Source organism: Cervus elaphus, chromosome 13 (genome assembly GCF_910594005.1).
Source record: "Cervus elaphus chromosome 13, mCerEla1.1, whole genome shotgun sequence".
Classification (NCBI taxonomy): Eukaryota; Metazoa; Chordata; class Mammalia; order Artiodactyla; family Cervidae; genus Cervus; species Cervus elaphus.
Window position 1 is genome coordinate 11352694 of NC_057827.1, and position 12793 is coordinate 11365486.

The 12793-nt window shown below is 38.5% G+C and overlaps 1 protein-coding gene across 2 annotated transcripts in view; it reads right to left on the reverse strand.

Moving 5' to 3' along the window:
* Window positions 1–7837: 7837 nt before the first annotated feature.
* The window catches only part of LRRC28 (leucine rich repeat containing 28), a 197904-nt gene continuing 192948 nt past the window's right edge, over window positions 7838–12793 (reverse strand). For both annotated transcript variants that reach the window (XM_043921649.1, XM_043921648.1), the window contains one exon: window positions 7838–8129. In XM_043921649.1, coding sequence (XP_043777584.1) covers window positions 8057–8129 — 73 coding nt within the window. In that variant the 3' untranslated portion in view covers window positions 7838–8056. The remainder of the gene's footprint in view (window positions 8130–12793) is intronic.

Here is a 12793-nt window from a genome sequence, read left to right on the forward strand (position 1 = left end):
TCACCTGAAATTAAAGAACATAAACCTGAAGAGGGCAAGATATAACCACTGTTTCTTATGCACAATTATAAAATCTCTGTCTTTTAATTTAAAATCTAAACATTGTTTTGGTCTACTAAATTAGACTGCATATCCTCAAAGTGGGTGTAATTGTTTGGTCAATAAATTAAAGAGTGACCTTTATCAGTTTCAGAAAATTATTAACAGCCTTGGATAGAAGTATTTTTTTTTAATCATAATAAACACATAGCTGTAATTATGATGAAAAGATACAAAACGACCTTTAGTAAATAATACCTCCCTATAAATTTTTGTTCTAGATTAAGAATGGTACCAATCACTGTTGTAAACTAGGAAAAAAGCAATATGATTTACAAGTACTTTACAGAATTTTCCACTTGATTATATTTTCAAACACATTAATTTCATGGTGTTTTACTTTCAGTGGTCTCTGTTCCTTGAGGGGCCTCACTGGAATGGTCACTGTTTGTTCAGTGGATTCAGTGAGTTGGAACATTCACCACCTGGGACTTTTAAATTACTGTGGACTTGGCCTGATGCTGGTGTTAACCAGTAAGCACAGACTCTAAAACCAGATGAGTGTCAATACTGAGTTTCCATTCACTTCACAGTGACTGCAGTTCCATTCTTGGATTCTGGAAGGATTATTGGTCTATTGAAAAATAGCTTGTTAACAGGTATCACTGGTTTTGAGTTTTAAGTTGAGATGTAATTCACATACCACAAACCATCCCTTTAGTGTGTGTGTTATTAGTATATTAGCACGGTTGTGCAACCATCATGACTATCTAACTCCAAACCGTTTTCATCACCCCATAAAGAAACGCCACACCCATTAGCAGTCATGACCCATTTCCTCCCTCCCCCTATCCAGGCAGCCATTAATCTATGGTTGTGATTTCTTCTTTTACCCATTGATTAATTAGGAATGCAATGTTAAATTTCCATATATTTATAAAATTGCCAAGTTTCCTTCTGTTAGTTCTTTCTAATTTCATTCTCTTGTGGTCAGAGAACATATTTTGTGTGAGTCAATCCTATTAAAAATATTAAGACTTTTTTACCCCAAGGAATGCTCCATGTGCACTTTAAAAGCATGTGCTTTTGCTGTTGCTCTATGTATGTCTGTGAGGGCTACTTGGCTTAAGGTGTTGTTCAAGTCCTCTATTTCTTTGTTGACTTCTCTTTAGTTGTTCTATCCAAAATTGCAGGTGAAGCAGTAGTTTCCAACTGCCATTATTGAATTGGCTATTTCTCACTTCAGCTATATCAGTTTTTCCTTCATGTATTTGGTGCTCTGTTGTTAGGTACATATATGTGTATAATTATGTCTTCCTGATCCTTTTATCATTATGTAATGTTTTGTAATGTCTTTGTCTCTAGTAACAACTTATGCCTTAACGTCTCTTTTGTCTGAGATTAATACAGCCACACTGGCTCTCTTTGTTAAGTTTGTGTGGTAAATCTTTTTCCATTTTTTTTTCCTTGGTTTTACTTTCAATCTATCTGTTACTGGTTTGTAGGCAGCATATAGTTGGATCATGATTTTTACCCATTCTGCCATTTCTACCTTTTAATAGGAGTGTTAATTCATTTACCTTTAATATGATTACTGATAAGGTAGGATTTAGTCTGCCATCTTGCCATTTGTTTTCAATGTCTTATGTCTTTTCTTCTATTCCTCCATGCTTCCATGCCTTCTGTTGTATATTTTTACTGTGCCATTTTTATTTCCTTTTGTATCTTTTACTATATATTCTTGTTACTATTTTACCATATATTTCTTAGTGGTTTCCCTGAGGATTATAATTAATATCTTAATATATAGCAGTCTAGTTTTGATTAATACCAGCTTAATCTCAGTATTATACAAAAAGTTTGTTCCCATACAGGCTTGTTCCCTCTCCCTTTCTTTGTACTGTTATTGTCACACGTATTTTGTTTTACTTTGTGACCATCAACAAAGATTTGTAACTCTTTAATGGAGTTGCCTCTTAAACTGGGAGTAAAAAAAAGTTGTGAACAAAAAATGCATTTACGCTCTTTTATATTTACCCATGTAGCTACCTTTATCTGTGCTCTTTATTTCCTCATGTGCAATTTGAGTTACTGTCTATTGTCCTTTTATTGTAGCCTGAAGGACTCTGTTTATTATTTCTTATAGGACAGGCTTGCTAATGCTGAATTTTGTTTTATCTGAGAATGTTTTAATTTCATCTTCACTTTTGAAGGATTGTTTTGCTGGATACAAAATTCTTGCTTGATAGTCATTTCCTTTTGCACTTCCAAGAAGTCATCCTACTCCCTTTTGGTCTCCACATTTTCTGATAAGAATTTCTTGTGTATGAGTCAATTTTCTCCTTGTCTTTATCTTTTGACAGTATGATTATATGTCCAGGAATGAATTTGAATTTATCCTACTTCAGGTTCATTGAGCTTCTTAGTATGTTAATATTTTTCATCAAATTTTGAAGTCTTTGGTCATTATTTTTTTCAAATATTCTTTTTCTCTTCTCCCCTTATGTGACTCCTGTTATGCATATATTGGTACATTTGATAGTATCTGATGGGTTTTCAAGGCTCTATTAATTTTTCTCCCTTCTATTTTCTTTCTGTTCCTCAATCTGGATAACCTCAATTGACCTATATTCAACTTTGCTGATTCTTTCTTATGCCTACTCAAATCTGATGTTGAGCCCCTCTGGGGAATTTTTCATTTCAGCTATTTTTATTTAAACTCTACAATTTCTGTATTTAAAAAAAAATTTCTTTTTACTGATGTTTTCTACTTGGTGATACATCATTTTCATACTTTAGTTATATGAATATATTAAAATAGTCAATTTAAAGTCTTTACATATTCCAACATTTGGATTTCCTCAAGACAGTTTATTGACTTTTTCCACTTTTTATGGGGCACACTTATTTCTTGCATGTCTCATAATTTTTTTTGAGGACAACTAATAGGATAACTTTAGAAATTAGATTTACTTACCCCTTTGCGAAGAGTTTGATGAAATTGCTGGTTTTGGTTGTCCAGCAACTCATCTGAACTAATTCTTTGAAGTCCATATTCTTTGTAAAAGATAGACTCTGAAGTCTTTCTCAGGTAGTTTTAGTCACCCAATGATTAGACAGTACTTACATAAGCACCTGAAGCCAGTAACTCTCCCAGTCTTTGCTGACAGCTTTGTATGGGTGTTGGGACATCCTCCAACACCCAACACCCAGCCAGGAGGTTGACAACTCTGCCTTCATCTTCACTTTCCGCTTGAGCAGTTCACCAAGATCAACCTAAGGTGCGAGTTAAGATGTCTCCAGGTCTTTCCTGAGCAGGAGTAACAATCCTTGGCTTGTGCAAAGTCCTTGGTCTATGCATGTACAAGGTCATCTAAATTCCCAGGAATGGCAGAGCTTTTTGAAGCCTCTCATTACTCAACTTTTCCTTTTTAGTTTATGGTTAGCCTGTTGTTTGCTCCAATGGCTATTACTTCAGGCAGCCACAAATGCCTCTGATTTTTTCTCATTAAATACTTGGAAAAGCATTGGTGGCAAACTATGATCAGAGAAAATAAAGACAGTCTTGCAAGTGAGGTACTCTGGGAAACCACCAAACAATTCTCTGGGAATGAAGCATTGAAGGAGCTCCAACCCCCTTCTTCCAGTGGCTTCTATGCTGCTGCTTCTACCATGACTGTGAACTGTTGGTCTTCAGGGATAAGCAGTACTAGAAATGGGCAGGGGGAATGGAAATAAAACTAGTTAAAATACCATAAAACTTACAGTTCTTACTGAGATTCAGCTATTTCTCTTGCATAAATATTTCTTGGGATGCTGCAAGATTAATTTCCAGAGTTCTGAAAAAAGTTGACTCTGATTTTTTTTGCAAATTTTTTCCTTGTCTTTATGGAGGAGAGAATTTCCAGAGGTCCTTATGCCACCATTTTGGCTGGCTTTAAGTATTTAATGTCTTTATTTTCCTTAACAAAGTGAATCTGGTGAAAACAATAAAGTCATCACCATTGACATTTCTAGGCATTGACTTGGTTCAAGCTCAACCATTCTATAAACAGCAGTATCTGTGAGAATGACCAAAGTGGATATAATATGAATCGTAGAAAATATCCACACTATAAATGAGTAGTGTCAAAATGTTTCAGCAGGCAGACTCAGAGTATTAGGAAATTTTTTCACAGTATAAAAACGAAGGAGGGAAGGAAGGAATCTTGGTATATAGTCTCAAAATTGCTATGAGGAGCAAAACCTGACAGGTAGCAAGGATAATCCACACTCTGCTGTAAGGTGAACTGGAGGCAGGGGGGCTGGCGGAAACCTGGCCAACCCTTGCAAGTCTCTTAATTACATATAGAAATGACTTCCAAATGCTCCACCTTCTGTCCAGCTGCCACCCTGGGCTTCAGTACCTTTCAGTCTCTGTGTACCGTACAGTCATGCATCAAAGAGAATATCCTAAACTGTGAAGCAGTCTCTTTTCTTGACCAAACATAACAGGCATTCAGCTATGATCAATCCCTTCCTAGAGACACTTGCATCACTTTCAGATCTATCAGCTACTAGCACAGGGAGGTACTTCCTGGGTAGGGATAGTGAGACTTGAATGAGTTTTAGATAGCCATGTAGTTATTTTCAAGAATACAGACTTCATAAAAATTCCCTCAGTTTAACAGAAGGCAGGATATCACTTAACTTTCCTGGATAAATGTAGAAGAGCCTCATCATGAGTGTAAGCAAGAGTTGATGAAAACCATGAAAATAATAAGAGCATAATAAATTGTCCAGGGTTATGTAAGGATACATTTTAAAATAAGACTCCTGATTTTTAAATAAGATTATGAGTCTATGAAATGAATTTACATCTCAATATTGAATTACATCAGGTTGCATTAGTGTTGGCCCAGTTAGGAATCCATGATCATAAATCATCTGAATAAAAATGTTTTGATTTCTCCTGAAGCAATGTATCATGCTTAAGCCTTTTACAGTAAAGATGAACATGTCTGATTTTTCAACTCAGGAAACAGAAACCTAATTTTACTATTAATAATTTCTAAAAGTGGCTTTGAAAGAGATTACAAAATAGGTATGTATTTTAGAGAAAACTATGTATAAAGCCTTATAAGCCAACTGGTATTGAAGTATTTTTTCTTAAATTGTGAACATTTTAATTTGTGGAATTAAATGTGGAAGAAAAGAGAGATGTACATTAAACTAAGAAGACAAGCCAGAGTGTGAAAGGTTTTAGTGACTGTTGAGTACGTTGACCAAAAGATGTTTAATGTAGACCATGCTTTTCCAGAAAAGGAGGGTCAGATAACAAAGGAGTTCATCCTTCTATTAACCAGAACGTATCCTCCACTAGCCAGGACTCTTCTGTGTATTGGTCAGTTTTAAAACTATTAAAGTGTGCTCAAAATATGTATTTTATTCATCAAAGATGCAACATTTCATTCATCTATGCAATGTTATGTAATTGAGGATTTTTGTATAATAACAACTTGGCATTTCGAAGAACATTGATACAGTAATCCAGTTTAAATGAACCCTCTATGAACTATATCTTAAGAAGGTCTATGCCCAAAAGGGTATCCTGGATTTTAAAATTTACCCATATCCATATATCAGATTATTGATGTAAACTTACCTGAACAGGCTATATTGTCCAAACAATTAACTTTTGGGGCATCATTATAATTGCATGAAGTATTTCTCTACCTAAGATAACCACTGCTCAGGAAAACACATATATAATAACTTAAGAATTTTCTGCAAAGCTCTGGACACAATTAAATATTTAGAATGTAGGCAAATCTTCTCCAGTCTACAATACTCCTTTATAATATAAAAGGTTAAGAATGACACCAATGAATGAATAGCACCAAAGAAGTCAAATTATAAGTTCCATTTCTCATCAATTAAATTAGATTCTGCATCAAATTGGGTTCTGGTCTCAGGATTAAGGCTGAGACCATCCAAATGTTGTCTGCCTAGCCCACTGCTGGAGTTCAACTTACATTCTTCGTACACAGGCTGTTTGGATTGTAGCTGTCTTTGTAAAATCTCAAGCAAGTTAAAAGTATTACATATCCTTGTTTCAATAGAATCCTGAATATTAGGTTATCAAATTTCACAACTCCATTTTAAGATATATGATTGTAGAGGGTGAAGTAGAAAGATGTTGAAACATATTACTGTCACTTAAATGATAGGTAGCAGCCTCTTAGGCCTGAACCACATTTGTGAAATTTCATCATTTTCACCTCCCAATTTATATACATGGAGGGGTTACACTAAAACTTCAATTATTCCAAAAGATGAAAGAAGTGTTGCATTTGATATAGATCTTCAGTTCCTATTATACTATAAGCCTTTGAAAGATTAAGGCTGAAGAGGCCAAGTTATGAAAGGGACAAGAGGAAGTAAGAACAGTGGAAATACAGTTGATAATGTTCTGCCTTCACCATTCTATGTGTATAGTCTGCTTTCCGGGCAGCAGGTGGTGTGACTGTGAAAAGATCACACATTCGTCAGTAACTATGTAGGATTTTTTAGCACTGTTAGAGCCTACCATTACAGATTTAGGGCAGCTAATAAAATTCCATAAACCAAATTTTTGACAAATCTAAAATTTTTCAAAAATCATTTTCCTACCAAGTAAACCTTCCTGGTTCCCTTTTAGTCCTGCCTTTAGAGAAAACTATGTACAATTAAACTTTTTAAAAACGTTAAAAAAGAATCAGTTCACAGCAACCAGATGAACATCTGGCAGCAGAGCAACATTAAAATGCCATCCTTTCAAAGGAAGAGCAAATATGTGAGTCCTCCACTAAGCACTATCTTATGTCAGAGTACAATCTCACACTTTCCATTTATGGCCTTTTTGCAAAGTCCGAGGCTGAATTTGGACCTGTGTTTCCTGTGTTTTCTCAGTGTTATCTGGACAGCAGTGTGTCAGGCACTTAAGAAATCTAGGGTCAAAATGAAGATTATCTAATGCTGCAGGTATTTAAATAAATGTGCACAGACTGTACTTAGAATCACCTTGCTAAAAACTAGTAGAAGTAGCTGAGACTTGTTTATCATATGTAACAAAGATATTTCAAAGTCAGTGTAAGAATCCATCTAACAAGAAACACCAGAGGTCATATTTTGATGTGTTCTCTCCCTTTCTCAGTAGCCAGAAAATGTTTAAATCCAGAAAGAAAAGAATCAGATTCTTTTAAAGCCTCAAATATTCCTCAAACTCTTCTCAAATTAAAAAAAAAAAAAAATCTTATCAGGGAATAAAAAATTAAAAAATTATTTTTTGTAGCCTTTCAAAAGTGTCTATTTCATTTATAGCCTAGTTTTATTTTTAAAACCCTCACAAAATAGGTTGCAAAACTTTATAAACAAGGTTGTAACTTTCCAAAGGGTGTGTGCTAGGACCCTTGTGAAGCCCCTACTAGAGTCCAGCTTGGAGCCAACTCAGGCACCCTCTCTGCCCTCCCCTGCACCCCCAACCCCTACCCCCACCCCTCTGCCAACAATTCAATACTATTGAGGTCATAGGGTTGGCTGAAATTTGTTAAAAACATGGAGAGTAACCTCTGGGGAATAAATCACTGGGGGAAGAGAGATTACAAGTACCACTGAAGGTATATATGTTCAAAAGTTAATTTGGTTATATTATCAAATTATAGTTCTTCAGACAGCTGAAACTTGCTCTAAATTAGATTTGGGGAGGCATATCAAAACTAAATCATCTGCATATAAGACACACTCACATAAAAAGAAAAACACAGAAGACCAAGGGTTCTTAAGTCGGGGGAGGCTATATTCCAACTTGGGGGAAGGGTGAAGGCATTGCAGTTCTGACGCTTGATCGTGATGTTCAGAGTCCTGCAGTCTCCGAGTGTGGCAGGACGCAAGGGCTGCTGGGCCTGGCTGGACTCTCCACCCCTCTGCCGCGCAGTGTGCGGTATGCGGGCAACTGCAGTGTCAAGCTGGCAACGCTCCTGAGGCTCCTGAGTGTTTATCAACTCAGTAGGTCAAAAGTCTGCAGACACTGGGTGGAGCAGCAGTAAGCCACAAAACTCACAGTTGTCCTCCTGGGGAAAGAGCGGGAGATGAACACCGTGAGTTCAAGAGGAAAGCCTCAGGATTCCTTCCATTAGAGACAGTCTTTTTCTTGGTTAAAATAAAGAACTAGGTATGGTCAACAGAACATACCACAGAAATGTAAATTCCTTTTAAAACTGAGCACTGGAATGAGGTGAGGTATGCTTGTGCTCATTTTATGAGCAGCTTTCAGACAACACCTCTATGTCAGCTGGAGCGGGTTGACTTGCCCTCCTCCAGGGGATCTTCCCAACCCAGGGGTCAAATCTGAGTCTCTTATGTGTCCTGCAGTGGCAGGCAGGTTCTTCACCAGTAGTGCCACCTGGGAAGCCCCCTATGTTAGCAGCCTAGGAAAAATTAGCTTTTTCCATGTTATGGTCTTAATTCTGCTTACTAGACCCAGTGCAATGAGAGAATTTTAAATACATTATAAAAATCATGTAATTGAAAATGTCACCAATTTAACTAGAACACACACACACACACACACATACACACACATACCAAAGAGTTTAAAAAACACAATTTTAAGGGATTTATCCTACAAACGTATTCCCATAGATTGCTTATAGAGGTAATTTCAGAATCTGAATCCCAGAGTTTGAGGGTCTTTTCCCACAAAGCAGGGGAATCCCGTCTCAAACTCCACTTGGCATCTTCCTGCAGTAAGTCGTGAGCCAGTCTGGGCAGCTCCAGTGGCTGGATGCCTTGTTTTCCCACCAGAAGTGCTATCCTCTGGTGAGGAGAGAATAGTCTACTGTTGATTACAGAGGATTCCCTGTGCTGTTTTCTCTTTTCCCCACTCCTCAACCCAGTCTTTGCCTTTCTCTGTGGTGGCACTAGTGGTAAACAACCCACCTACCAATGCAGGAGATATAAGAGATGTGGGTTCAATCCCTGGGTCAAGAAGATCCCCTGGAGGAGGGCATGGCAACCCACTCCAGTATTTCTGCCTGGAGAACCCCATGGACAGAGGAGCCTGGTGGGTTACAGTGCATAAGAACTGCACAGAGTTGGACATGACTGAAGCGACTTAGCACACATGCATGTAGTCCAAGAAGGTGACCTCTACAGACCCTACCTCCCAAACTACCTGATGGCTGGTTTCTGGGTAAATTAGGACAGTAGGAGGCACAGCCACAAGGTAAAGGGCAGGAAGAGAGAAAAGTTGAAATTTTTTTCTTCTTTTTAAGAAAAAGTCAAGTTAATACAGTTATAGGTACACACAAACAGAATAAAATTCATCCACTTTAAGTGTACAGTAAATCAGTTTTGAAATATGTACAAGTATTTAACACCACAATCAATATATAAAATATTTTTCATCTCTCTAAATGTTCCTTGTGTCCACTTGCAGCAAAGCACCATCCCCCTAGCCCCCAACCAAGTCTCTGGCAACCACTGATAAACCGTTTTGTTTCTCTATGGGCTTTAATTTTCTCCGGGTCACCACAATCCTCCAAAAGAAGCTTTGCCATTGTATCATCTTGGATGATCAAAGATCTCAAGGCAAGAGCTAGACCTACTTCTATGGGTTCTCCTGTCTTAGATTTTTGTACTAATCCTGGATTCCCTAACCAGCTAGGTTTGGCTGATATGAGGATATAGCTCCCCTGGATGGACCTTCCTATATGGCTTTAGTTCTCACTGGGCTCCAGTCACAATTTTCAGCACCCAACCAGGCGGCTGACAACTTTGCCCTAGCCTTCACGTCCTGCTGGCACAGTCTCACTTCCTGCCAGCAGAAGTGAAAGCTCAGGGCCTTCTTGGGTCTTCTCTGAACATGCCCACATTCTTGGGCATGCACACGACCTTACATACTCCCAGAAATACGTCAGTGCTTTTTGAGGCCCCTGCAGAAACCTCATTCTCCTATCTTCCTTTTCAGCCTTCAGTTCAGTTCAGTTGCTCAGTTGTGTCCAACTCTTCCAACTCTTTGTGACCCCAAGGACTGCAGCATGCCAGGCTTCCCTGTTCATCACCAACTCCCAGAGCTTGCTCAAACTCATGTCCATTGAGTTGATGATGCCATCCAACCAACTCATCCTCTGTCACCCTCTTCTTCTGCTGCCTTCAATCTTTCCTACCATCAGGGTCTTTTTCCAATGAGTCAGTTCTTCATATCAGGTGGCAAAAGCACTGAGCTTCAGCTTCGGCATCAGTCCTTCCAATGAATATTCAGGGCTAATTTCCTTTAGGATTGGTTTGATCTCCTTGCAGTCCAAGGGACTCTCAATAGTCTTCTCCAACACTGCAGTTCAAAAGCATCAATTCTTTAGTGCTCAGCTTTCTTCATGGTCCAACTCATCCATACATGATTACTGAAAAACTATAGCTTTGACTATAAGGACCTTTGTTTGGAAAGTAATATCTCTACTTTTTAATATGCTGTCTAGATTGGTCATAGCTTTTCTTCCAAGGAGCAAGCGTAGTCTAATTTCACGGCTGCAGTAACCATCTGCAGTGATTTTGGAGCCCAAGAAAATAAAGTCTGTCACTGTTTCCATTGTTTACTCATCTATTTGCCATGAAGTGATGGGACCGAATGCCATGAATGTTGAGTTTTAAGCCAGCTTTTTCACTCTCCTCTTTGGAACCAGTCTGTTGTTCCATGTCTGGTTCTAACTGTTGCTTCTTGACCTGCGTACAGATTTGAGGGCAGTGCTTTAACAGCATCATCCTTTAGGACTTGAAATTGCTCAGCTGGAAATTCTATCACCTCCACTAGCTTTGTTCATAGTGACGCTTCCTAAGGCCCACTTGACTTCACATTCCAGGACGACTGGCTCTAGGTGAGTGATCACACCATCGTGGGTATCTAGGTCATTAAGATCTTTTTTGAATAGTTCTTCTATATATTCTTGCCACCTCTTCTTAATATTTTCTGCTTCTGTTAGGTCCGTACTGTTTCTGTTCTTTATTGTACCCATCTTTGCATGAAATGTTTCCTTGGTATCTCTAATTTTCTTGAAGAGATCTCTAGTCTTTCCCATTCTATTGCTTTCCTCCATTTCTTTGCATTGATCACAGAGGAAGGCTTTCTTATCTCTCCTTGCTATTCTTTGCAACTCTGCATTCAGATGGATATATTCTTCCTTTTCTCCTTTGCCTTTCACTTCACTTCATTTGTCAGCTGTTTGTAAGGCCTCCTCGGACAACCATTTTGCCTTTTTGCATTTCCTTTTCTTGGGGAGTTTTGATCACTGCCTCCTGTACAATGTGAACCTCTGTCTATAGTTCTTCAGGCACTCTGTGTATCAGATCTAATCCCTTGAATCTATTTGTCACTTTCCCTGTGTAATTATAAGGGATTTGATTTAGGTCACACTTGGATGATCCAGTGGTTTTCCCCACTTTCTTCAATTTAAGTCTGAATTTTGCAGTAAGGAGTTCATGGTCTGAGCCACAGTCACCTGCCAGTCTTGTTTTTGCTGACTTTATAGAGCTTCTCCATCTTCAGCTGCTTAGTCTACTATTTGGCCCAATAGCTATCCACTGCCTCAGACATCTGTGAAGTTAAGCAATTGCTTGTAATTGTTTTGACAATTTTTTGACAAATACCCTCTGGGAAGAGGTTTTCTGCACTGGTGAGCTCTGACTGAAGAAACAGAAGACAGGCTTGCAAGCAGGGTTTCTTAGTGAACCCCCCTTTGAAGGTGCTCCTACTTCCTTCCACACTTTTCCAACAGCTGCCAGCTTGCTGGTTTTAACTGTGATTGCAGATCCTTAGTTTTCAAGGTTAAGACTAGAGGATGGGACTTTAAGTTAAAACATCACAAAGATCTCTGTTCTTTCTGAGATCCAGCCACTTTTCTTGAATAAGTGCACTCCAGATTGCTGTAAGCTTTTTGTTAATTTCCAGAGTTCTGAAAAATTCAATTCTGACAACTTTTGCCAGTTTTAACTTTTGCCAGTTTTTCCCCCTGTTTTTATGGTATGGGTGACTATTTCCCCTCACTCTATCTCTACCTCTCTGACCAGAGCTTTTATTGGGCAGGCCTCTCATGATAGCTCTAGTTCTCAACAGCCTCCAGATCTTCCTTTGTTCTTTAAGCCAAAAGATTAAGAATAGTAAACCTTCCTACTGCTGTAAGTTCTTAGGTACTTTCTCATCCCTTCGGGTGCTCTGAATCCTGCCTGAACTCCTATAAATAGTCCCTCACCATTAATTCCTCTTCAACATTCCAGCTTATGTGTGTTTTCTAGCCAGTACTGTGACTTGATTTAGTGTGTGTTAGAGGGAGTGGCCTGCCCAGATAATCACAATGGTGTGATCACTCACCTAGAGTCAGACATCCTGGAATGTGAAGTCAAATGGGCCTTAGAAAGCATCACTAGTGGAGGTGATGGAATTCCAGTTGAGCTATTTCAAATCCTAAAAGATGATGCTGTGAAAGTGCTGCACTCAATATGCCAGTAAATTTGGAAAACTCAGCAGTGGCCACAGGACTGGAAAAGGTCAATTTTCATTCCAATCCCTAAGAAAGGCAATCCCGAAGAATGCTCAAACTACCGCACAATTGCACTCATCTCACACACTAGTAAGGTAATGCTCAAAATTCTCCAAGCCAGGCTTCAGCAATACATGAACCGAGAACTTCCAGATGTTCAAGCTGGTTTTAGAAAAGGCAGAGGAACCAGAGATCAAATTGCC